This window comes from Egretta garzetta, unplaced genomic scaffold (genome assembly GCF_000687185.1).
Source record: "Egretta garzetta isolate BGI_Z169 unplaced genomic scaffold, ASM68718v1 scaffold79, whole genome shotgun sequence".
Taxonomy (NCBI): Eukaryota; Metazoa; Chordata; class Aves; order Pelecaniformes; family Ardeidae; genus Egretta; species Egretta garzetta.
Genome location: NW_009260791.1, coordinates 6,376,608 through 6,403,678, shown reverse-complemented (window position 1 = coordinate 6,403,678; position 27,071 = coordinate 6,376,608). Strand labels below are relative to the sequence as shown.

Sequence of the window (27,071 nt, the reverse complement as noted above, 5' to 3'; positions counted from 1 at the left end):
AGCTGAGCAATATACAGTTATTTTGCAAGATGCCTCAGATACACTTTGCATCAATCACCAATAATCCTTTAACTTAATTCCTGATGCTACTTCATCTTCAAATTAAATCTAATGCAATACTGATTAGTACATTCCCATTTCAGTTCATAGGCTCTCTTTGTAAGTCTTCCATAGCTCATAGTTGGTTGAAATTTACACCTAAAATCTTCTCCTATTTTTACATTAAAAATGCATGTAGTGCCAGCTGTGTAAGTACAGCTACTGCATTAAGGGGATATAGAGTGAAGGTTGAGCTCTGACTTCTGCTGGGAACCTCTGGTTTCCCAGTTACTCCCTTAATCATTTTCTTTATTTTTTTTTAAAGTCTTTTTTGTGCTCAAAATTTCCAACCCCAAAGACAAATTTATACCTTGATATTATTCTTGTGATAGATTGCAGAAGCACATGATAAATTGCAAAGCCATGGGAATAAAAGGTTTTACTGTGCACCTCCAGCAGCTTCACCTCTACTCTGTCCACTAAACTATTTCTGTGGTGACTTTTGCTACACAATGTAAATGTATGCCATTTTAAAAATGAAGCAGAAAAGTACTTCAGCCATGTATCTTTTTACCTTCATTGCTGAAGTTCGCTCCTAGATTACTGAAACCGAAAGTGTTCATGACCTTGTAGTCTAAGTCAGAAACAGTGTTGCTCCACTGAAAATCCAAGGACAAATGAAGGATTTTGCTTGTAGCTTACTAGGCTGTGAAATACTCCATCCTAAAATGTTACTGTGTGAAGGTATGAAGAAACTGGTGCAGATCTTTCCAGAATTTTAGAAGCATATTAGTGCTACTCGGGGGTTTTTTTCTCTTCTTTTTATTTTTCAAAGGTCTGGACAGTTGACCTTGTGTCTCTGAGGGAGACAGTTTTCAAAGCCGGAAGGATGTAAAAATAGTATCTGTAAAATGTGTAGCATATATCAGATATATGATGGTGTGGCAATAGGTCTTATTAACACTTGTTTGAAAGAACCTGCATAAATCACTTGTGGCTTTGCCATCATAAGTGATGTGGCCAGTAGTGAATCAATATTGGGTTTGATGTCTGATAACTTATAAAGTGAGTGGGCTGGTGTCTGGGACTCTGGCTCAGTGGGCTTCTGGGAATACCCTGCCAAACATCTGAAGCCTCTGTACCCAATGCCCACAGATTGCTAGGTATCGGTTCTGAGATCATAAGATGCTTACTTATTCAGATGTTCTTTTATTTATTTTTTTTCAAGGTGGTTTTTTTTTTTTTATTAGTGCTCAACTATCTTTTTAAGGCTTGTGGAGAGAAGTGGAAATTTTTGGGTTGTTTCCGTTTCTTTTCTTTTTACAGGTCATCTAGTATAAAGAGACAATATGCTTTAAAAATGTCTAATGTGGTTTGCTGCCAAATGTGAGACGGTGATGAATCTTTGTGATGGTTAGAAGGGTGTTCAGTTCTGCCATGCCACCATGACACTGTGCTGTGGATCCGTTTCCTCTAGAGAGTAGGCTGAGAAAACCACTCATTTCACTCAGTCCAAGTACCCAGGCAGGGACTCTCATCCCAGAAATAAAAGCATGTTTAAAGGAATCCTGTCCCTTGAAACAGACCATCTTTAATCTATGAAATTCAAAAAGAAAATTAATACTACTGCCAGTCTGCTTCTCTGTTCGTATTTGTAGGAGATACAGTTGTGTATATTCTGCTGATACATTTGGCATGGAAAAGGTTATGTTCTAAACTCATTAATCTTACATAGGTTGTCATATGATGGACATTAATATTAGTGGAGAGATGGAGGACAGATTTAAGTTTCTTGAGCAAGCAGGGCCAAATTTCTCCTCTGATGTTTCGTTTTAGTTGCTGAGGGCAAAATTTGGAACTGGGATTTCATTTTCCCCTCCAGTTTGAACAGAGAGAGTTCATTAATGATAATGGAAGTTCTGTCTGAAGTTGGTGTTCAAAGTGGGCTTGGGTTTCTAAACTACCGTTTCAATATTAGCAGAAGGAAATCACTTTGTGGCAGGATTGAAGTTTTAAAAGTCACAGGGACGGACAAATCATGAGGTAAAAGCAAAGTTAAGAAAGAGAGAAGAAAACCTGGACAATTTTAGGTAGACAAACCTAGTGTTCATTTTTCAATCCAGTTTATCATTAAATAAACTTATTTGTTTAGTTTATAATAATTTTTATCTATAGAAACAACACAAAAGTTTTCTGATATGCATGCTTAAGCTTCCATGGAAGAGTGCATCTAGTGATACACTGAATTATATATTATGCCTGTCATTATGTCTGATCAACACCTACATAATATTTTTAAATAAACATCCTGCCTAGCATTATACATTCTTGTTAATAGTTACTGTTAAACATAATTATAAAATTCTAATTTTAAATGATGGACCATGGGCAAATGGTATGTTATAGCCACTATGAAAGGGAGAGGGAATGAATGAATCCACATATTTTAACAGTTCAACTCAGACCACTTTTAACATTTGCTTTCCTGCAAAGTGAGGCAGGAAAAATAATTCTTGGTTTTTAAAGATTCTTAAGCTTTCCAATTTTTCTAAACCGTTGATAAGGGCTTTTTATTTTTTTCCTGCAAGCTTGTTGAAACTCATTTTTGCCTAATTTGTCAGGTATTTATGTATGTAACATCCCTACACTGGAAGATTAAACAGTATTCCATATTGCAGAAGTAAGCAATGAATCAATTGCATTTTTAGAGTGACTGTATATGCTTAAAAGAATTATCCCAGGTGAATGAAGAAGTTAGGTGAGAGTTTGGATACCAGTGACGTACGGTTCTCTTTCATGAATCTGCTACTTCCTGCTTGACTTTGGAAAAGATGAATTTATGATTAGAAGCCAGCAATTATTAAGGTCTAATATTCATATCATGATAGCAGCCAAGTCTCGGTCAGTGTTATTGACACAATACACTGCATTCTACCCAAACCTAAAAAAAAAGATGTTCTCGTGCAGCACTCGGGGCTTTCTCCTGTCATATGGTGTGGGTAAAATGCAGCTTTCTAAAGCCTCACAGAACCAATATTTTTCTAAACAGTTATCATCTTTCTATTTTTCTTACGAGAACTCTGTTGAGATAGAGTAAGCCACACAGGGCTGGTAAGCAACTGTCTGCAGTGAGGGGAGGCAGAGCGACATGACCCATGGGGACATTTGTGATGGGAAGGTGGCATTCCTCCCCAAGCAATCTGCTCTGGAGAATGCACTTTTGGCCTGGTGGGTGGAGAACACATCTGCACACTGTCCTGGCCCCTCCTCACCCCACCCCATGTCATAGATACAAAATCAAAGTGTTTGTGGAGAATTGTATAGATGGCACAGGTTTGCTCATCAAATGTCTACAATTCTCCTATCATCCAGCTCATAATTCTAAGTAACAAACATAATTTAACATTGCTAAATATTGCTCGATACATTTTTTTTCATTGCTAAAATCCAATTTGTGGATACCTACTATTTAAAACATCTAACTCGCTAATTGCAAAATCTATAGAAAAGTCCTTACAACATCAAAGGCTCACTTGCTCCTCGGAGCTGTTATAAATGAAAAACTGTCTCTGTTACAAGCAAATAAGGCACTTAATGCACTCTTTCTGGCTGTGATGCTATTTTTCCTGTGGGTTTTGAAAATGACCTTCCTGTAAGCATCAAGGACTGTAACTTTTCATATGAAGAAACTTGTTCTTGTTTTAAGTCTATGCCAGGTTCATTCCCCTATAGCCCACAGTTTTCAAAAGCAGAAGAAAAAGTAATCCAGAATTAAAAAAAATAAAAAACCCTCTGTTTCCAGAATGAAGTTACCCTGTCAGCTTGCCTTGGGCCTTAGGTGGAGAAGTGGAGATTAAAGAGTCAGTATTCCTTTTCATGTTTCGTCTGCCGGTTTTGTGAATGTAGAAAGAGTACTTGTGGCTGCGGCTAAGTATCTGACTATGGTATTAAGTATGGCATTTTCATCCTCATGCAGTAAATTAAAAATATTCTTATAAGTTTATCACAAGGGGGATTCAGTATCAATACCATCCAGTCATTGATAAAGGTATTTCAAGGAGAAGGGTGAATAGCACAGCAGATGTAACCTCAATATTTTCACCAATTATAAAGAGCCTCTTTGTGAAGCTGTGTGAATATGTAAGATGATCTCATCATTTCCTATTTACTCAATACTTACCTGAATACGCAATATAGTGTAGCTTTTAAATGCATATGCACATGAATAAAATGTCCTTTTGTAAGAGACTTTGCTAAAAGACTGCTTTTGATACACAATTTCTTCATCTCCTCTTCAAACTGCATTAAGCTACTTCCTTCTTTTAAAACACAACTCACTATTTAGAAGCTTTGGCTTTGATTTCTCAGAACAGCCTTACAGGAAGAAACTATGTTCTTTTTCTTTTTGTAACCATATTTCTGAAGACAAACTTGTACTGATTTATTTTGATTTTCTAACAGAAATAGGTTCCTGCAAAGAACACTGACTGTTTCTTCTTCTCCCCCCTCCTTCACTCCACTGCTACAAGAATATTGCTGTGCGCAAAGCTACCAAGGAAAACTGAAATCCCTCTGTTGGGAACTGTGTACATAGCAATATACTCATACTTTGAGAAATAAGTGAGATTTTTTTTTTTTTTTTTTAAGTTCTTAGCATGACATACTGTGCATTTCTTGCATGCTAACCACTGAATTCAAATTGAGCAACTAGGTAACATTTCAGCAAATTTTAGTCAAGTTTAGCATCCACCATTTTAGGAATATATCTGTGCAGCTAACATAAAGGTCACCAGTTTTAAAACATTAACTCTCAGTTATTCCCTTTGATTAAAGGGTTTATATGTATGTATGTATATATATATTTGTCATCCTATTCCTAGCATTTTTGTTTCATTCTTCTGTTCAGTTATACTTATTGTAAAGATTGTTCCTGAATGATATTAACCTGAGATCCAGTATTAGAAAGATTTCTCTGTATTTCCACACAATATGGCTTAGTAACAAGGCCTTTTTTTCCTCTTTCTTTTAAACATGAAACTCCCATTAACAGTTTGGAGACTTAGGCATTGGTTAGCAGAAGAAACTAAGCCTGTAAGAGAAGTCACCTCCCCTGCTATTCTTACAAATGGACCAATACACCCAGTCCTGCACAGTCCCATGTACCTTCAGTCACAGGAGCCATCCCACCGATGTGGTCACAGGTCTCACCTTCCCCCGTACTGTGTTGTCTGCCAGACTGGGTAATCCATCTACAATAGAAATAGAAATTTAAAACCCTCTGCATTTCTCAATGGACAAAAATACAGAGCTGAACCCCGATTCTGAGTAAGGGATTTGCCTTAAGTACAGTCTGAGTAAGTTCAGGATGTGGTGCACATGGTATTACTTTTTCAGAAGTTTATGCTAAGCTGAAATGTGTGGTCAGTTGCTAGTAACAAGTCATAACAACACAAGCAGAGCTTAGGGTGGACTAGTTCTTTAATTTCATTTCTTCTCAAAATCACTAACTTTATTAATGGACTCCCTGTACCTGCAAACTGAAGATCCTCAAAATTAAACTGGGCTTTACCCAGTAACACTAGGTTATCAATAAACCAGATAGACTTCTCCTCCTGATACATCCTTCTAGTTGCTTGTTTTCTCAAAATTCTCATCTGATTTCTAAGTTTCAGCTTGTCAATGCCAACAGTTAAAAAATACCATAAATTAGGAAACATTTCAAATTTTTTTTTGTTCTTTCTCTTTCATCGCATTGAGAAATTTCTTCTCAATCTATAGTATGAGCTTTCAGAACTGGCTTGGGGTGCCTAGTTCACTCTCAGAGGATGTAAGAACCAGATTTAGCAGCACGGCACAGCTGGTCTGCTGGAGAATCTCTTTACAGAAAGAATTTTTATATTGAATTGTGGGACTTCCTTCAGAGTGTGGTCCACAAATCTCTCATATGAAACGTGCTTTAGACAGATGCAGGAAGGAAAATCCTGTGTATGTGGTAATATATCTGAGCTGGCCAAATAGAGAGTGGGAATTTGCAGGTAGATGAGCTTCATGGAAAGCTCATTTTCAAGACAGTATTTCAAATATTCTTTGGATGTATAGTACTTTGGGAGCCTGAACTCTGACAGGAGGTGGTTTGTTATGCAACTCTTATGCACTGAATTCTCTTGCTTGAAAAAGCCAGCACCTTTTTCCTTCAGAAGTAACTGAAAAGGTTTTAATTTCTGCCTTTTTTCCATTCATTCTGAAATGAATGCTCTGTTCAGCTCATGACATAGAGTTTTCCAGTGGTGCAACAACCAATATAAAAGATACTGAAGGAGGAAGGGCTTGTCTAGGATGAAATGGGCTGAAGGAGCTGCAGGGTCTGGGTCCTCATAGCTATCACTACGCAGAATTGCAGTGTCCTTTTCAGTCACGGGCTGTGCATGTGGGCAGTTGTGAGGATTCGTCCTTTGGTATTTGCATAGCATGGTAAGCTCCTCAGATAAGAACTGTTACAAAGAAGAGGACAGTATAATTACTAGATACAAGTGCAGATAGATTTTACTAATTTCTGCACGAACCTGTGGGTGTTCAGGTTTCCAGAAAGGAGCCAATATCACTCCAGACTTACAGGCATATCAGTTTTACTGTCAGCCGTAAGCAGAGTATTTTGAATGTCCTGTTTTACTGAAATGGAAAAGTCTGCCGTAATCAAAACTTGCAGCAGTACTTTTCTTCCCTTATTCTTCCTAACTGATAAAGTTGAGCTAATTTATGTGCGATTGTTTTCTAAAGTGGCATACAGCATTGCTTTGACAGAAATGCTGGATAGTCAGTTGCTCATATTTTATCTTTATTCTGCTGTATAATGAGGTTTTGAAACCAATGAATTATCATAGCAGAATATTTAAAGCTTGGAATACAAAAGTAAAAATTTAGGGAAACTTATGGATCTCTGCTAGAAACAAACCTAGTTAGCTAGAGGTTGCTGAAAAACAACAGGACCAAGATCACAAATATTTGTTCATATTACAGCTGAACCCAACTTGCACTTTACATTCACTTCACATTGCACTTTTTTACGTGCATTTTTTTATTCGGTAGTTGAAAAATTGGAGTGGGGATTGGGGGATCCCTCCAAGGTAAGAAAGCATCTGTGTTTGTATGGCTGCCTTTGTAAATATCTTTTTTCTGTAGATATCTGTTGTACACGCATTTAGATATAGTTACATTCATATCTATTAGAGGTATAGACATTTGGTTAACTTGAAAGCTCCAAAGTGTCGTTTGTCACATTTATGGTAGGAACTTTAACTGCGTTAAATACTTATTCTTTTCCAAAGTGACTTTTTTCTTTTCCTTCTACAAAAAAAAAAAATCAAAATGTACTTCATGAAACTATTGTATATGAAGCACTTATTAGCCGTAATTAAATGGACAATATGAATTTACTACGTCTTTAGGACTCTGGCTTGTTCTGGTTTAGAGCAAGATGATTAATGCAAATACATATTACTTGAGATAACCATTTAGCAGCTAATTTAGCCAAATTTATTACAGCAGTTAGAGGTTTTTCATTTTAGCAGACGGAGACAAGGACATGACAAAAGCAGAAGGTGTATATGAATGCACACTGCCCTCTAGTGCACAAAATCCCAGAAAGGATTAGTGAGAAATGCAGAGGAGAGTTAAGTGCTCTGGTAACAACAGTACCCAGATTTTGCATAGTTTAGGTTTGCTTTACAACCATGCTGCTCCCTTCCACAGCAAGATTTGCATTCCATCCCCTTCTTCTGACACTGAAGCGTCAGATACAAACCAAATCCGTTTCAACTTGGCAGTATTTTGGCTGAAGTATTACTTTAAACATCTGTATTTTTAAACCTTCTTGCTGTGAGCGTTTAATAACACTGTGTCACATTACTGATTGCTTTTACTTGTTTCTCTGTTTCCTAGCATATTTCAAACGTCTGAGAGAGCTGTCGCTCTTTGGCTCAAACCAAGCCATTCTGTGCCTCCCCTAGGCCTCTTTCTCAGTCTGTTGGTGGATTTACTTTGCTCTGGTAGAAAGTGAATTCTCCCAAGACTTTCCCCCCACTGACCAGTGGAGATTTCGTTCATCTGAGAACTGTAAATTCTGTTTGACAAGATCAAAGAAACAGATGTATAAGTTCAGTGGTTGATATCGGCTGCAATAAGGAGAAATGATCAAAGCAGCAGGGGTACAGTATCTTCCCAAACCTTTCAAATATCCAGAATCTCAAAGAGGTATACCAAGGAGCTATGAATAAATCACATATAAATTTGCCTCTTTTTTTTTCCTTTTCTTTTTTTACAGTTTGACATTGAGTGCATTGAAAATGTCCACACAGCAATAAGTGTTCTGTGAACCAAAGAGATTTGTAGTTCTTTTTATTTTTCTTCTTGCACTAGAGTTTCCAAAAACAGATTAAAATTATACTTTAAAAACTTGTAAAACATACAGCTAGTAATACTGAACTTCAGATCCTGTTTGTCATCTCACTGGCATGCTGCATTAAACCTAAAGGAAGCCAAGCATCTTCTGCTCACACTTGCAGCATGCTGTGCAACAAAGATCATTTTACCACAGTTCTAACATGCACCCTATCTTGTTTCTGTTTTGTTTGTATTTTTCTGCCAGTGCTGAATAAGGGTCAATGTGTAACAAAGTATTACCGCTGGATGCAGAAGAACGGAGGTTATATCTGGATACAGTCTAGTGCAACCATAGCTGTCAATGCCAAGAACGCAAGTGAAAAGAATATCATCTGGGTCAATTACCTTCTTAGGTAGGTCTTCCAATCGCTTCTCTCACTTGAACTGCTGTGTCTGTTGCTTATCTCTGTTGATGAGTGTTTTAGGGAAAAAACAATTGCCTACTGGAGAAGGTTAAGCAGAAGAACTTTTCATATGGTCCACCTCAAAACCAGTGCCATTTGGTTATATTTATTGAGACATCTGTTATGACTCAGTACACTGGAATATTCTTGAATTATTATGCTGCCTTAGTCTTCAAATAAACCTTCAACCGTTTTATTGCATGCCTCCACTGCCCTGGAATCTACTCAGCCTGAGCTCAAAGATAAAAATGAACCACAGCAACTTTCAGTAGTTGTGTTACAAAATCTGGTGTGAAGTGTTGGGCAGTGGTTTATTTGGTTATTGAAAATGCATGGAAGCAAATTTCTGGAATGCTACAAAAAGGTCTCTCTTAAGGTGTTTGCCAGTTCACTCTAGAGAGAGGGTTTTGCTAAGGAGAAAAGCCTTGAACAAATATGTTCCTCCTGTAACCATCAGACAGTAGTCACACTGAGAAATGAAAAATAGGATTTAAAAATAAAAGTAGCTATTAAAACTATTTTAAACTATTAGAACTATTTTAAACAGAAATGGCAGTAATATCCTGAATTAAAGGCTCTTCCCTGAGAAATTATGTTTTACCAAAGCCCAAGTATTTTTAAAGGACTGGTTTCTGAGCTCAGGGGAAGACCAACAGTCACTGAGAGACAGTGAATTATAAACCTGACCTTTCTCATCTGCAAATACCTTTCAACGCATTCTGTTTTGTTAAAATGTTCAATAAGATTGGGGGATTTTCTGTTTCATTCCAGAGCAGAACAAACAAACAAATAAAATTTGAAACCTTGAGATTGTCATGAAATGCAATTGTCATTTTCTGGCCTGTTCTCCTTTTAAGTTGCTTGTCATGGTTTGTTACATTCCCTTTGATGCCATGAGAGTTCAAAGTGATGTCTAGGGGTTAGATTGTGACTTATTATGCCAAGTCCAGCAAGCCCTGAAGAGACTGTCCCTGCCTAAACTTGCATGTTGAAGTACTTTTTATTCCCCTTTTGGGGAAGACAAGGAAGCACCCCTGGCAGGAGAGCATTGAGGGATACTGTGGGAAACCTTCCACAGCAGTGGAGTGTTCATTGGGGTTCGCATGTTTCCATCCCACTATGATTGAGTGCAGGCATTTCTGAATATATCCTTATCCTGCTAATTTTTTGTCTCTTTTTGCAAGAGTGAGGCAGAATGCAGCATTTCAAGAGGTCAGCATAAGCCTTCCTGAACTGGAAGCACAGCTTCACTGCCTCAGTCCTAACAGGGCTTCACAATGCCCAGAAATGTGCTGGAAAAGTGGTCCATAAGAATTATGAACAGTTGCCTCTGTCCCTTTTGCTGCTTTCCAGACAATAGGTGAACCTAGTCCACAAACATCCCACAAAATTATTTTCTCCACCAACAGAATATACCTAATAAAAAAAGAAAAGCACTGTGATCTTCCCCAAGTCTCCTCCCAGAACTTGATTTTTCTTTTGCATTCCCTTCACTGGTCTGTTAGAGAAAGATTAACTTCTACGCTGAATTTGTATTTTTAATTTAGGTTTCTCCTAGTACTGGAATCCACAAAAGATCCAAATGTCCAAATAATATTTTAATGACAGATCAAGGCATAATTAGGTCTACTGTTAGCAGGAGTACTGGTCTGTATACATTTCCATGCATTAGAAAGTATGATTCAGCTGTCTGTAAAAGGATACACTAATTATAGTGACAGGGAGGATTAATGCTGTTCTTGTTCTAGCGACTTGTTATTCACAGTGTGAAAGCCCTCAAACATCTTTTGCTTGGAGGGGGCAAATTTGGGGACTGCCCTGGGATGCAACAGAATAAAGTCACTTTGTCAGGACAAAACCATAAAGATGATAATCGGAAGAATGGCATTTCAATGTGAACTGTGTGAACTCTGAATTTTCACAGTGCACTGTAATAGGCTGAATATGGGCACACTGTCATTGTGCTAGTGTGTCAGTCACCCCCAGTGCTGCCTCATATTGTTCTACCCAGGACTGCAGATTTTCTGCTCTATCACCAGGCTGGAATTTGAACTGCATAGAAATGCTCACCTACTCAAAAATTGTTAAAGACTTTGTTTATTTTCAACATTCCTATGCCACTTATGTCTAGCTGTGTCTGTTCCCCTGCCTTTGCACAGATTTGGGAAAGGAATACATTTTAAAAGGTAGAAACCAAGAAAAATCATAGGTTGGTTTTTTTCAGTTTCTCCGGTAGTGTAGCTTTTTTACATTGCAGTCATGTTCATTGCTAACAAGTCACAGGTGAGCACCACATGAGCAGATGAAGATATGATTATAATGGGTGTGTTGACAGTTCTTTATCCCTAACATATGCATCTTAACATGCACATGTGCATCTGTCATATAGCTAGAGTGGTTGCTTTTGGTTTCTTGGTGATGTGAATGCCATGTGTGCAGTATTTAAAAAATATATTACCTTTTTTATCCATTTTTTGGCCAAATCCTTTTGAGCAGTGGTCATTTTCTCTATCCCTAACTAAGCACCTTCTTACTAACTTTATGTATGGTCTGCTTGATTAAAGTGTGGAAAACAGGAACGTTGAGAAAAACAGGTATTGAAAGGGCTCTGGCAAGGTTGATAGAGAACATTGTTACAGAGATAACTCTAATAGACATTGCCGGTGGGAGAGAAACAGATTGGAAAAGTTAAAACACCCTCCCTGTCCTTCCAAGCACAGTAATGGGATCGAAATCGAGATATTTTGTTGTTGGATGATTACACAGCGTAGCTTTACTGTTAGATATCACACAAGCCATGGTGTCCCACTTCAGTAAGAACGCTTTGATAGCTCTAAAACTTCACTAGAATCAAACGAGTTTTAGTACCTGGTCAATATAAGTATTTGACAACAGTATTAAAATAAACCTTCATAAAATCCCTGCTGTGAAGCTCTGAGGAGATGAAAATGTATGTTTCTGTGTTTGCTCTGCTATTCTTCTTATTTATGTTCTTTGTTCCTGAACTTTGATATGAAAAGAGGGAAAAAACATGAAACTGCAAATCGTCCAATTGTGTTTGTTTGCTGTCTCCTCTTCAGTAACCCAGAGTACAAGGACACTCCAATGGATATTGCACAACTCCCTCATCTGCCAGAGAAAACCTCAGAATCCTCGGAGACCTCTGACTCTGAATCAGACTCAAAGGACAACTCAGGTAACACACATGGTGTGCCTTTACACCCACAAAAAGTTCATATCATAAGAGCCATGTGGCTGGCTTTCCAGTTGCTTTTATTTCTCAAGGATTGTTCTGTTATAACAACAATAAAAAAAAAATCTTGTAAAATTGAATTGAAAACCACTAACAAAATCTTTTAATGACCTCGGCATTGCCACACTATCGCCAGTTCCTCGGTATTTCTCTTCCCTCTGTGCATGCATCTTTGCCTACGTTGCACTGAACTAAATATCTGATTTCCCAGCTAAGCTTCATGAACAGGTATTGTGCCTTGCATAGAAGACCTGGAGTTGTAACTGTTGAATATAATTCTAGTTCTTATCTATCCACAGTAGGCATACGTTCTGAAGATAAGTCTCTACTGTCAATCTTTCTTTATGACCCTTTTTCCTGTATAAATACATTTTTGAAGAGTCTCGCTAGGGGGCAGTGAAGATTGCAAAATTTGAGTGTTTTCTTGGGTTAAAAGCATTATTTTTTATTAGAAGGTATGGGTCCAAGCACTTGTTTCTAAGCTCTTTAAGTCTGGGAGTTCAGCTGTTTTTTAAAAGCTAAATGTACTTGTCAAACTCAATGTGTAAATTAGTCCTACAGATGGTCCACTGCCCAGATGGTTCACACATTCCCCATTATTTTTAAAAGTGGCTACCTAGGCACAGGTACAGATCATCTGGCTTTGAAAGGAGCATGGTTTCCTATGGCCCAAGAACTAAGGATGTTACTCTGCTGTAGTATGCAATATATATATATGATTTTTCTCTCGTGCCTATGATAACAATCAAAAAAAATCTGGACAAAATGGATCACAGTGACATAAATCAAGCAAAAGCAGAAGAGGATCAGGCCTTAATGTCATATTCTATGATACGGCTGTTCTCTTTCATCTTTTGCCTTTATTTTTTCTCCTTTGACAGCTTGGTTTGGTGGTTTAAGTCAACATTAGGCACACATACAGGCTTGTTGCCCACCATCATTGGGAATCTCTCCACCCATTCCCAGTGTTTCCTTTATGCTGTCTTGTTCCTAAATAGCCAAATAACACACATGTGGAGAAGAGTTTGCATTTTCCATCTGTGCTGTAAGTTTCTCCAGGTGAGAAATGCATGTGCATTCATGACTCCTAAAGCTGATGCAGAGTAAGAGAGCATTCTTCAAAGGTGCACGGAGGTGTACATGTCAAAAGGAGGTATCTGGGATTCTTGGAAGACAGCGGAGGCAGGGGGTTGTTCCTTACAAAAGAATTAAATAGAAATGCCAAAGGACCTGAAATCAGAACAGCATCTTGAATGAAACCAACAAGCTCAGTTCAAGCTCTGATAAAATCCCAGGCAAATTTTGTGCAGCTTTAGACTCACCCTAAGCCCACTCTTGACCAGCTAAAAACCATGGCCATAAAAGAAAACCTCTTCAAAAAAAGAAAAAAAAAAGTAAGAGAAATTCAGCCCTAGGTGGAACAAAAACCTGGATGAAATTTAGGGGTTTGCAGCTGTTACTTTGCTTCTATGGGTTATATTTTTCAAAAGGGAGGCACTCTCTGCTGCTGGTGACTCAAGCGAAAGTTCCACTAAGTGACTTGTGAAGTGCATTGCCCTGAATCCTCAGGCAGCTTCCCTGTCAAGCCCACCTTCTCCAGCACTTCTGGGAAACTGTTTGGTATTGATGTGGCTCCAGGAGTAACCAATCTTTAGAGGAAAACTGGCCCTTCCCCTCTCCTCCTAAAACAAGTATATTGAAAAGGGTAGTACTTGGCTCTGACGAGTGAAAAAACATCTTTTATTTCCCAACAAAAGATTTCTGGCTGGTCTGTAAAAGACGGGGTCTCCTGAAGCCTTTCATGACCCTTTCAAACATAGTATGATAATGGAGAGTATTCATTCTCAAAGCTGCTTTGGCGGTCTGAGTCCAGTGGGCTAGAGTGTTTATCTCATCCGTATTAGAATTAGGTAAAAATCTAAAACACAACTAAATGAATCCAGGCAAGAAGAGTGACAGCTTCTCAGTGCTGTAGCTGGCCTGTTTTCAATGGCCCTCAGATGATTTGGATCAATCGAGAATTTAATTCACTGCCTGTATTTTTCAGTTTGTTTTTTTTATTATTTGTTGCCCTTCAGGGGAATACGACAAGACAGCCTAGCAATGTAACAAAATTGTTATAACTGGTTTATTCATTCAGATTTCTACATGTATGACCTGCTTCTCCTCTCACATTGGAGGAAATCAGCAGTTATTCTACTGAAGTCAGAGACACTATGTCACTTCGAAAGTGGCAACAGTGAGAGGAAAATGAGATGAGAGGACTAGAATCTTCATTAGTACATAGTGCTACACCTGGATGCCTGCCCACTGTAGGAGAACACGGATGTGAAATAACAATCAGCAGAACATAACCGTCATAATGGGATTGTTCACTGACTCCTCTTTGGATGGCACAGCTACAATGCCATTGTGCTCAACAGTTGTCAAAATTATTCCTGTCCAGCAAGCAGATGAAAAGGCCCCCCTCAATTAAGGTGCAGGCCATAGAGCATAGGCTTTTAGTGCATTAACAATCCTGAGTCAGAGAGATTCATGGTGACCAAAATTCTCCCAACATAACATTGCAAAAAAATTGTGGCTCCACAGAAGAGAACACCTTTTGCCAAAAATGTTTACAGCAATCAAATCTCATTGGTAGGTAGAAATCTGGACTTGGATTATAATATTATGTTCCTGTTGCTAATGGTTTGTTTCACTTTCCTTTTGCTCCAGAGGACAATGAGAACTCAAAGTCAGATGAGAAAGGAAACCAGTCAGAAAACAGTGAAGACCCTGAATCCGACAGGAAAAAGTCAGGAAATCAGTCAGATAATGAAATGAACTGTAATGATGATGGGAACAGCTCCAGCAACCAGGACAGCAGGGACAGTGATGACAGCTTTGAAAACTCTGACTTCGAGAATCAAAAGGCCCCTGAGGACAGTTTTGGCACTCTTGGCTCTATGCAGATCAAGGTGGAGCGTTATGTTGAGAGTGAGTCAGACTTGCGGTTGCAGAACTGTGAATCACTGACCTCGGACAGTGCCAAGGACTCAGACAGTGCAGGGGAAGTAAATGCCCAGTCTTCCAGCAAACATCAAAAGAGGAAGAAGAGGAGAAAAAAGCAAAAGGGAGGCAGCATGACCCGGAGAAGGCTGTCAAGCACCTCAAGTCCAAATGGACTTGACTCAGCTTTGGTGGACCAGCCCCAGCTGCTCTCGTCACCAAACAGTGCCTCAGTGCTCAAAATTAAAACAGAAATCTCAGAACCTATCAATTTTGATAATGATAGCAGTATTTGGAATTACCCACCCAACAGGGAAATCTCAAGGAATGAATCACCCTACAGTATGACCAAGCCCCCCAGCTCCGAGCACTTCCCTTCCCCCCAAGCCAGCAGTAGTTTACATGTCTCCATTCCAGACTCCGTTCTCACCCCGCCAGGGACTGAAAATACTGCCAGCCGTAAAACTCAGTTCAGCACCTCATCCAACTCGGCCTTGGCTCCTGTGTCCTCCGACCCTTTGTCACCCCCACTTTCAGCATCTCCACGGGACAAACATCCAGGAGGTCCCACAACTTCCAACTCTTTGTTGTACACTGGGGATCTGGAAGCCCTTCAGAGGTTGCAAGCAGGCAATGTGGTGCTTCCTTTGGTTCACAGGGTAACGGGAACCCTTGCTGCGACCAGCACTGCTGCTCAGAGGGTCTACACCACTGGCACTATTCGGTATGCTCCAGCTGAAGTTACTTTAGCCATGCAGGGCAACCTCCTCCCCAACACCCATGCTGTTAACTTTGTTGATGTTAACAGCCCCAGCTTTGGGCTGGATCCTAAAACACCGATGGAAATGCTCTACCACCATGTTCACCGACTGAATATGTCGGGACCGTTTGGAAGTGCTGTGAGCGGGGCCAGTCTGACCCAAATGCCTGCAGGGAATGTGTTCACGACTGCCGAAGGACTTTTCTCCACTCTTCCATTTCCTGTGTACAGCAATGGCATTCACACTACACAGACTCTGGAACGGAAAGAGGATTGAAATATGACCACATACTGTGTTCAGTGTTATACTCTGAGGCATAGACTATGTTTTAATTTAGACCTTTAATTCTAGCACTTTGAATTTGAGCAGGTCAGCTTATTCTCTCAATATGATGGTCCCCATTTCATTCCCTTCCTCTTTAACTTGACTTATTCTTTAATGTAAAGATATTTTTTTATTTTTGCCTTCAGAGAGTCGAAGTACCAGTTGCCTGCCATTTTGTCTTCTTCTAAGATGTGTGTTTTTTCCTTTGCATCTTTATTAAGATGCCTTTAATATGTGTATGCCTCTGCCATAGAATACTCAGTGTTGTGGTAAAGAGATTTTAAAGTGACAACCATTGGTTTTACTTCAAAATGATCTTGATATGATCAAGATTAAAAGAGACAAGCATAAACAATGTGCCCTGTTTGACTAAGTCAAATGAAAAGGGGTTTTTGTTCCTAATTCCTTTAAAAATAGGGGGATAGTATTTTAGAATTTTATGCAGAGTTTAATTCTCTTTTTATGGTTAAGATTTTCTTACTTGCACATAAAATAATTTGGGTTCTTAAAAAGTTAATTTCTGGCCTGTGACTAGAATGTTAAAAAGTTGGACTAAATGTTAATTACTGAAACTTTAACTTAATTTCTAAAACCATGGTGCTATCATTTATTAATCTGTAATGTCTTCATACAATATGCAGCTTGTGGGCTGGGTTTTTTGGAAAGAATGTGTTCCGTACTGGTTTATAGTCGGGTGCTGCAGTCTCCTTGGTTAGTTAAGACAAAAGCCCTCATTAACATTTGCTGCAGGACTTAAAATTTTTTACCTCCAAACTAACAAGCATAGCCTCACATCAAATTTAAATGGGTCAGGAAGCCTTTTTCAAAAAGCGCTTAAAAACAAAAAATTCAATTTAATTGACGCGAGGAGCAGTTTCTTAGGTGCATATTGTTTTGCTTTATTTTTTTCTCAGTGTAACTGAGGCTAATTTGCAACGTCAGATAACACTTCGGAGTAAAAGAAAAAACAGAAGAACTATTTAACATGTTTTGTTTTGGTTTTTTTCATTTAATATTATAGAGGGAAGGTTGTAAATTTCTTTCTGTTCTTTGATTTGGGTATTTTTTGTTGGTTTTTTCCTTATTTCTAGTGTTGAAACCAATATGTTTTAAAACTAAAGAATGGGTTAATAAGCTTGAAATAGATAACTACAACTGAAAACTGCACATTAAGTAAAAGAAAAGAAATCTCCTATTTTGTCTTTGTTGCCAGAAATCACAGTGTAGTGTCAAGCACTCCAAATGACTGTCAAATATAAATTCTTCTTCCACTCCATCTTTGGCAGCTGTTTGTTAAGGCATCTAATAACAGATGTGAGAACTGTAATGTGTACAATGTGTAAGTGTCCTTGGCTGTCAGTCCCATTGCAGTTTCAATGTGTGTTACTATATGCAGTATATACTAAGCTAATGTAGTTGTTTTGTCCTTTGTCTTCTCTGTGCTTTATCTCTAGTCCGGAGTGGTAAAGTCCCATTCCTGCAGTCCTAGTGAACCAGTGATTCTTGGGGGTTAGTGGTTTTTGTGTGGTGGCCTTCCTCTGTAATGTCACCTTATGCTGCTTCCACTGTCTGTATACCCTTTAATTTCTGCTGTTGCTTTGCTGTTGTGTATCCTCCGACCTCTCTCCCCCCCTTCCTCTCTCCCCTCCTCTCCACGCCTCTCCCCTCTCTCTTTCTCTCGCTCTCTCGTTCTCTCTTCTTCACTCTCAGAGATAAAAGACTCTTAACTAGCTCAAGGTTAATGGAGCCATTTTTCCCACAGAGGAATTCTGGGTATGACTTACTCTTCCAGTGTACCCCACAATGCACTTCAGAGTAATGCTCAGATATATTAAGCAAATTGACGCCATATAGCCTCAGTTGTTAACATTCCCAGAGTCCCTTGTGCTCGAACTGTAAGCAGAGGGTGCATTTCTTTGGTTTTCTCCCAGGTAGGCTGGCGGAGTAATACGTAGAGCAATTACCAGTGAGATAGGAAATGCTTTCAAAGGTCAACCAGCATTGTGTATAAAAGGAAACTGAGCTTAGAATTGTCATATATATTTGCTTATGTGTGCAATGCTAATGTATTAACTCAGCTGTCCTTTGAATTTTTGATCGCTCACTGCGTCGAGTCAATTCCTGCGGTAGCTTTGCATTTGAGAAGCCGGTCCAAGCCACAGCGGAGTAATAGCGAAAAAGCGGAATTGGGCTCCACAAATTTCGTTAATGAGCTTTTAAAGGTTCCATTGGAAGGATTTAAGTAGGTCTAAAAAAGGCGAGAAAGCTGATTGGGAAATTCAAAGTTTAATTTTGGAAGCTCTACTCTAGCTATGGAACAATCAAAGGAGTGCACCTCTCAGCTACAAAGACAGCTAGACAGCTGTTGTTGTTTTGTTTTTTTTTTTATAAATGTTTCTGTGTTGTGTCAAAATGATTTCTGGTGATTTAAACTAACAGATAATCACAGCTGCTGTCTAAATCCATAGTGTTTAAAATTACAAAATGAAAAAAAAACTTCATTACCTGTGAAGACTGTGTCTGTGTTTTTAACTATTTCTTGTACAAATATATGAAATCTTTTATGAGGAGACTGGTGCCAAGTAGCTGAATAATGGGGAAAGGGATTCTGTTCGTATAAATCTTAGCAGTGTTACCAACTCTACAATATAAAAAAAAAAATTAAAATGTTAAAAAGTGACAGCTATGGTACATTTATTTTGTGTTAAGCTAACCGAATCTAACTTCTTGAGTGCCTGGCTTATTTGAAACATTTTTTTCATTGATCATTGATAATGCTGCAAATCAGAAATGTACATACTTCATTTACAACAGGGTTCTTTTTATACTTTTGTAGATTCTCATACATGTCATACATGGTTGTCTTTATGTAACTTAATTTTTTTTCATCCCGCAGGTGCCATTTTCATAATAAACTTCTCTTGGATTTGTTACTATCTGGCATCATTTCTTTTACATATAACCATCCTGACTAATGAATGCTGGTAGTATTTGTTTGAGCAGGTATTTTTTAATTGTTTCATTTAAAAAAAAAAAAACAAAAAAAAAAAAACCAAAAAATAACCAAAAATCAAAGAGGATAAAGCTAGATTTTATTAATGCTTGTGAAATGAAGAAAAGAAGCTGTCAAGATGTAGGTTAAGAATGCTAATCCAAATACTACAACAAACTTGCCACCATCCTAAATTCTCAGCTACCCCAACTCATTGTCATATTGAGCATTTTTATGCACATTATCAAAGCTGAATAATGGACCTGCAACATTAACCACTATAGAAAGTGTGCATTTTTTCTTGATTAATGCACACAGGAAGAGGTCGGCTTTTGTACATTAATCATTTAAAATGCACTTTATATTTTCATTTTTGTACTCTACAATGTTACAGTGAAACTCTTCAGTCACATTATATCCTACCTAGGCTGCTGATTCTTTTAAACGTGTACTTTCTTTCCCCAGACTGGCAACACGTAAGTTGTTGGTGTCGTGTGGCTAGACTTTCTGCCTTACAAACTGAGGACAGAAACATTTTCCAGCGTAGAAAAGACAAGGCAAAAAGCCTCGACCTCACAACTGAAGGGAAAAAAAAAAAAAAACAAACTCAAATGCAGTTTTGATTACGCAGACATCCACACGCAGTGGTTGACCCTAAAAAGGGAACAGCCATCGGCGATTACGCCTGCGTAAGTTCTGACAAAAGGCCCAAGAGCAAGTGTGTTTGGTCTCTGCTGCGGAAAAGCAGGGAGAAGCTGTGCTACAGAAGCGGCCGCCCCAGGTACCCATCGCCGTGTGCTGACTCTGGTGGTGGCTGCTGCATGCGCGAGGAGAGGCTGGGTCGCGGCAGGGCTGGGGAACGGAGCCTTCTCACCCACCGCTCACGCCGCCTCTGCACTTCTCCCTCCGGCATTGTCTTCCCTCATGGTGCCTCCCCCACCCGTGTCAAAGATTTCCAGATTCCGTATTTGATTTTGTGGTTGCTGAACATGCGATCTCTAAGAACACAAATTTTGGGCATGTAAAATCAAGACAGTGCTGCCCATAGCCAAAACCTGTAAGCAACTTTGCCCAAATCTCTTCTCCTCTGTATGTCCGCTTAGAAATTACAAATATTTGGGCTAGTCATTCTGGATTAGATTTTGGTTGCCTTATTAATGCTGAGTAAAGCTGTCTAATCAGTTGCACCGTTTTCAGCACATCTTTTTAAAGCAAAAGACACACTCAGCTAAAGTAAGAGCATGTGAATCTGGCTTGCTGGGGTGATACAACAACAATAAAAAAAAGAACCACAAGATATGTATGCACAGTTATAGCTCGGTGAGCCAGCCCAATGGCTTAAGAGCCTGAGGCCTGGCTCTTCGAGTTTCTGAGCAGTTCAGGATTCCCACTTCCCAGGCTCCAAGCGCTGGGTTTGATATGTCTCCAACTTGTAGGGGGTGGAAAGGAGCAGAGGTTAGTGGTGCTGCTTTCAGCTCTGCCCCCATGTTCCAGTTGGCAATGCATCTTGTTTATGAGGTAGCTAAGGGTACGGATGCCAACCAAGAGGAAAACGGAATTTAAATGGAGGTCGGAAGAATGGCTGGAACAAAGCTTAATGGAAGAATAACATGCCTGTTCCAAACAAGTGTTAACCGGTATTAACTAAAGCCACTAATCCCAAGAAGGGGCTTGAGGGGGGCGTTTCCGAGCTCTGATAAAGGCTTTCTAAACCTCAACCATACTCCCTATATATTGGATCACAGCACAGAGGTGATGGTCAAAGTGAATAGACTGCTCTAAGACGTCCAGTTGAACAAGAAAGTTTGCGCAATGAAGAAAATGATGGAAAGGCTCTTTTGTGGGGTTTTTTTGGGAGTGATGCATCAATATAGCTCTGGGGAATGGATTTTGTAAATTATTATTTGTAGGAATTTTAAGAAACAAAACCAACTGCTTGAAAGAGTTGAATGCTTTGAAAAGGGTTTTTTGAAGTTGGACTAGTTGCAATTTTTATAATATTTGGAGGGAAAACTGCCATGCAAGGAGGGCAAACTTTGTCAAGTCATTTCATTGAAGAACATGTTCTAAAACAATGTGATCTCAGTAACTGCCATCTCTGCAAAGTGTGTCCCTGAGCCACTTGTTTTGCAAGGTAATAGATATGTGCAGGTATCTAGAAGCCACCTGAAGAGCTGCAAGGGGCTCTTTTGAAGCACCATGATTCTGAAAAGTTACAGCGATAGAAAAATGTTTCAGGACTACTTTGATAACTAGATCTGACAGCTTGCACCGGTGCTATTGCAAGGTGGTCATGTCACTGGAGTAACCGTGAGGCCCCTGACAGCACATTTATTGTTATGACTCTAGGAACTGCATTAGTTTAAATGTGTCAGTGCTTTCAGAGGTATTTGCATAGTACTTCTCCTTTTTGCCATTGTAATTTCTTTATTTTCATTTTAGGGCTGGGGGAGGAGGGTGGAAAGGCTGGCTGTGCATTGTCAAATAATTTAATGAACTGTCATCTATCCAGTGAGTTTACTGAGGAGCCTACAGAAATGTGAACAAATGGGATGTCACCGGAGCCACAGATGCTCAGGTAAGATCAAACCATTTATAAAACATGCACATGCATGCACACAGACACACAGATCTGCTACCTCTGAAAGCCATTTGGGCTTTCAGACTGGGCAGGGTAGTACGTGCATAATAAAGGTCCTTTCTTCCCCTCTTCTACCTATTCCTTCATCTTTTCATCAGAAGGAGTGAGTACTGGAAGCTGTTATTCTCTCAGTGTAAGTAGTGTTTACGTAGTGTATGAACAGGTATATTTTACTGGCTGAAATAACACCCCAGTGATTCCTCTAATAGCTTTGAAATTTCCAAATAGCACTTAAGACCCACTTTTCATAAAACATATCCAATCACATCAACACTTTCTTTCACCAAATCAAGCAGGATCTTTCTGAAAGCAATAGGACTCAAGATAAGCCAAGGATGCAGAATTCTGCTTTTAATTGACCTGAATCAGGATGGGTATTCTCCACCACAGTTCTGTTCAGAATTCTAAATCCAGCAAGAGAGAGTGGAAGAACAGCTTTCATTTCCATAATCACCGTGAGGTGGGTCTTTCGGCAAAGCAAAATCTCGTAGTAGTTCAGAATTATTTCATATAAAAACCAGAGAGCTCAGTGACTCAGGTCCAAAGCCATGCAGATGAAGTCAATAATTATGAGTTTGATTACATTTGTAGGAAGTTAAAAATCTTTCCTGTCTTGTAGGAATTGTGTAGACTAGATGCAATGCAGAAAACAAGGACTCTTTTAATAGACAGCAATGGTACAGTGAGTACCGACTTCATGCCCAGGCAGAAAGGACCCAGTAAAGGCTTATGAGAAGTTAGTGGGAGAAGGTTTGCATTGCTTTGCAGATAGAGGACCTTGTTGCCCAGTACTTTGTCTCAAATTACCTTTCACTGACTCTAGAGACATGGAAAGTATTGAAATTACCTTTCCCATTACAAGTTTTCCTGAGAAAAAGGACCTCTGTCTTGTTTGTAATAAAAGGGAATGTAATATTTTCTTGCAAAAGGAAGGGAATCAGTTTTTCCTCTTGTTTTAAAAGCATTCACAGATTTATAGCGGAAATGACAGGAACAGGATGTATTAACCGTATGACCCCAGCAGAATGAGTCTACACCCTTGACTGATTTAAAAGTTTATCTGTGTCCTCTGAATAGCCGCAAAGGGTCAAGTCTTGGTCCTGCTCAAATCAATGAGAGCTTGACTAATGACTTTAATGGCTTCAGGAACAGGACCAAAGTTTTGAGCCAATACTCATAAGCAAATAACAAAGCAGAGCCTATAGCACAAACTGCGGACAACTGAGTCTGGCTAATTGGTACAGGGCATCGAGTTTCCTTTCTAATTCTATACCACACCACTCACACGCTAAGAGAGCAGCTTTGTTGTTTAATTAAAAAGCCTTTCCCAGACTTCCCAAACTGCATGGTCTGATCCTTCCAGAGATTCCTGCCTTTAAAAGGTGTGAGGTGTGAGGCAGAGACGAAGGTAGGACTGGGAAGACTCTGTTTTCTTGCACACGCTCTGTGGGAGGGGACTTGGCTGCCTGGGTCTTTCATAAGAAAGCAAAGGACTCTGAGGTGGAAACTCTGCTGAACGTCGAAGCTTGTATTTTCTTGAACTACCAGCAGCGCAAACCCTGACGGAAGCACCAGCATCATCAGTACAGCCTTCCCAGCCCCCTGCTTGAGTATCATCCAAGATATGGGGAAGTTCAGCACCTTGTAAAGAGGTTAGTACTGACTGAAACCAGTTTCCCATTTCTGTTCAGTACTGTGAATCTCTGAGGCCCCTTAGCATCCTTTGTGGTCTCTCCTGTACCTCAGTTAAAAAATAATTTCTTTCTTCTAACCAGTTCTCTGCTTTATTTCAGCATGTAAGTTAGTGTCTTGTAGGGTAGTGACAAAAGCTGATTTCAGCTCAGGAAGTCCACTCTCCTCAGATTATAGCAAAAGGAAAGAACTAGGATTCTCCAAAGATTTAATTTGGGCTGAAAACACACCCTAAATGCTGTGATTCATCCCTATAGGGGCCCAGGGATCTTAGACTTACAGGGTGAAATCAATTTCTGAGAACATGCCTCCCACTTATTGCTCATTGGCACTTTGAACAAGCTCTGATTTTTGCCTTCTTTCCCACTTAAAAGGAAAGGTCCCTGCAGCTCTGTATACTTTCACCTCTGCCACAAGTCCTGCAGCTGAGGGGCCTGGCTTGGCCCCCTGCAGTTCCTAGATGATTTTCTTCACTGAGCGTTACCTGAAAATTTCCAATTGCACGTTGACGTGACCATTCACTTCCCATGAGGCTGTAGCCTCATGCCTTCATGTTTTCTGAATGGCATCACTTTTCCTCTTTTTTCCACCACCTCTTTGTTTTCTGCTTCGCCCATGCTTTTTAGCTTCACAGTGGCTTCAAAACCACACCCCTGGGTGCGTAGCACTTCCCCAGTGTGATCTATAACCATTACTGCCACTCCCTGGCCCTTGTTACCAAGCCAATTTTATATCCAATCGAGTATTTTACCATCAGTCCCATACTTGCTAACCTTATAAATTAATCTGTTATGTGGCACTGTATTGAGAGCCTTTTCAAGTCCAAGTAAATTATGTCTCCTTCTTCACCCCTGTCCACTCTCATTGTCACTTCCTCAGAGAAATGAATCAAGATTGTTAAGCATGACCTCCCTTTTGTAAATCCATGCTGACTATCTCTAACCAATCTATATTAGATTGATATTAAATCAGGACACAGACTCAAAGGAGGCCTGCTATATAAATGCAACCAAAGGTTGCTTCATGTGGAGGTGAGCAAAGGGAATCACTGATACACTGAAGTCAACAGTACCAGGTCTGATGGTTTGCCAATAACATTAGTGGTCAGATCCCCCCCCCCAGGGTGGCAACCAGAACTCCTCCGGAGAAAACAAAAGCTTTTATCTGCATTTGCCTAGCATGTTTCTATTGCAGAAGTGAATGTGATCGCTGAGGATGAGGAGAGAACTGGGTTCTGCTTTTAGACGTCTATGATGAAGTCAAAAATCACAAAAACATTGCAAAAACCTCATTTTCAACAGAATGTTGTCACACAGCTTCTGGAAAGAGCTGTATCTGCATTACTGAAGGCACATATCAAAAGGCAGCATAGGCATTTGCTTCCTGAGCAAGCACAGCCAAAGGATACCGAGAGAGTCCCCTGCCTTGGCCAGGGTGCTGGAGAGCATGGGTGCAACATAAACTGCAACAACTTTCCCAATATCCCACTAAGACATTTGGGATCTTGCTTGCCCTGAAGCATGTGCCCGCTCTGAGTACTTGTCCCTGCTGACTGACGGCAGAGAAGCAACTTTTTCCACAGAGGTTAACAGCGAGAGGTGGGCTCAGCAAGGCACAGCTGAGTCAATCACGCACCACATCCCCTTGCTTGCTTGCTGGGGTATGAAGATGGCAGCCTGCACAAGCAGGGCGAGGAAAGAGGCTCTCAGCAGTGAATCCTGGCAGCGCTTTGGGTATAAATCAGGTATATTTTGCTAGGTTTTCTACCACTGTGACTGGAAATATCTCCCTCAATGCTGTAAACATAACTGAGGTCTTTTTAGGTTGGGGCGGGGGGAGGGGGAATGATCCAAACAGTCTCTCTTGAGCTTGTTTGACAACATATGCATCAAGCATGCTGAGGTCCAGAGGAGGTCAAAGACATCCCTTGGGAAACTAACCTTTGGCCTCTGCCTCATAGCACACCCAAGGTGCACACCGGGAGCCTTCTAATCTACACCCGGTGGAGGCTTATTGCTTATATCCTATATATATATATGTATATATGTATATATATACACACAGACGTTTGGTTCCCTTGTACCTTCAAATCAGAAATGTGTAGTCCATGTACGGTGGGAGAGATGTTGTTCTGGGAGAGTTCAGCCCAGTCAGTGCTGCTGCAGGACTTTCAGATATTCTGGCAAACATCCACCGAAACAAAGGAAAGGGGCCCCCAAATCAGTTTGGCTTGCTTTCAAGGCCTTGACCCTCTAACCACCAGTACAGACATGCTCAGAAAAATAACTTGCCAAAAACAGTAGGTCAATACAGAGAAGCATAACTTAAAGATAAGGTTTATAAGGGTATAAAGAAATAGTTGGAGCATGTCTTCCCTGTTCAGAAGAAAAGATTGCTCTCATGCTTTATGCTGAAAGATTTCTGAAGACGAAGTAAAACTATCATGTATTTCTTAGGCAAACAAAAAAAGCACAAAAGCAAAAAAACAAATCAAAGCAGTGTTCAAGTCACTAGTTATCACATTGTTAGTATCTGCAGCTAAAACATGGGGTCTTGTCATTGGCATAAAGATACATCGCAGCTACATGGAGTCCCACGGTCGAAGACATATGGTTTAATATCTAGCACATAATATAGAGTTATACATAAAATCCAAGTTACCAAACATCTTTAAGGAATCAGCTCCTGGATAGGCTTATACCCTAGAAAGTTCCATCAGCCAGCAAGGTATACACCATACCCTTCAAGCAGAAATTGTACAGATATTTTTCTGAACAAATCTGATCATGGGTGACAGATCAGATGATGGTAATCAGCCCTTCTGACCCTAAAACCCCATTGAAACAGTGACTTTGCTGACACTAGTAACAAATCTGCTCTGTAAGTGTGCAATTTGTAGAGTTGAGGATTAGACAAATTAAGAACAATAAAAAGTGAACAAAAAATGTGTAACAAAGCCAGCAGAAAAATTACTTGCCCTGACTGTAAGTTTCTGCCTATGATTTCCAGCATATTTTTGTGAGCAAATAGTGAAGTCTTGTGAAGGATCAAAAGTATCTTTTCGTTATGATGTTGGCTCCATGTTCTTCTGCAGCAGGTGAGTTGTACTTACAGGAATGAACAGTGCACTTCAGAGAAAGCATCCATGGGAGGACAGGGTGGGAACAAACGTTCATGATGATAGACAGGAGATATCCTTTAACTTCAGTGTTAAGTGTCTGCAGGGCATCTGCCTTCTCTGCTTCTTTGGTTCATGTCTCGAACATCTCCATACACCAAAACTGAACAGGCTCCCCACGCTGGGCAGGGGCTGACCCCAGCCGGACACTGGAATGCAGAGCACCACAATAATTGCCCGCCTGCCTTCTCTTTGCAGCATAACAGCAACAGCCATCACGCTCCGCACCCTGTCCCTCCTACCCGCCGCTCCTAGCGGGCAGCGTCAGGGACAGATCGCCTCGGCTGGGTGCAGGCACAGCACAGAAACTCTGAAGACACTTGGGGCCATCGAAATTAAAATCAAGTTGCTTAGAATATT

The 27,071-nt window shown here is 39.9% G+C and overlaps 1 protein-coding gene across 1 annotated transcript in view; it reads left to right on the top strand.

Moving 5' to 3' along the window:
* NPAS3 (neuronal PAS domain protein 3) overlaps window positions 1–16,160 on the top strand; it is a 542,703-nt gene extending 526,543 nt beyond the window's left edge. The window contains exons 10-12 of the mRNA XM_009646696.2: window positions 8,684–8,831; window positions 11,963–12,078; window positions 14,851–16,160. Of these exons, the coding sequence (XP_009644991.2) occupies window positions 8,684–8,831; window positions 11,963–12,078; window positions 14,851–16,160 (1,574 nt within the window). The remainder of the gene's footprint in view (window positions 1–8,683; window positions 8,832–11,962; window positions 12,079–14,850) is intronic.
* The last annotated feature ends 10,911 nt before the right edge of the window (window positions 16,161–27,071 follow it).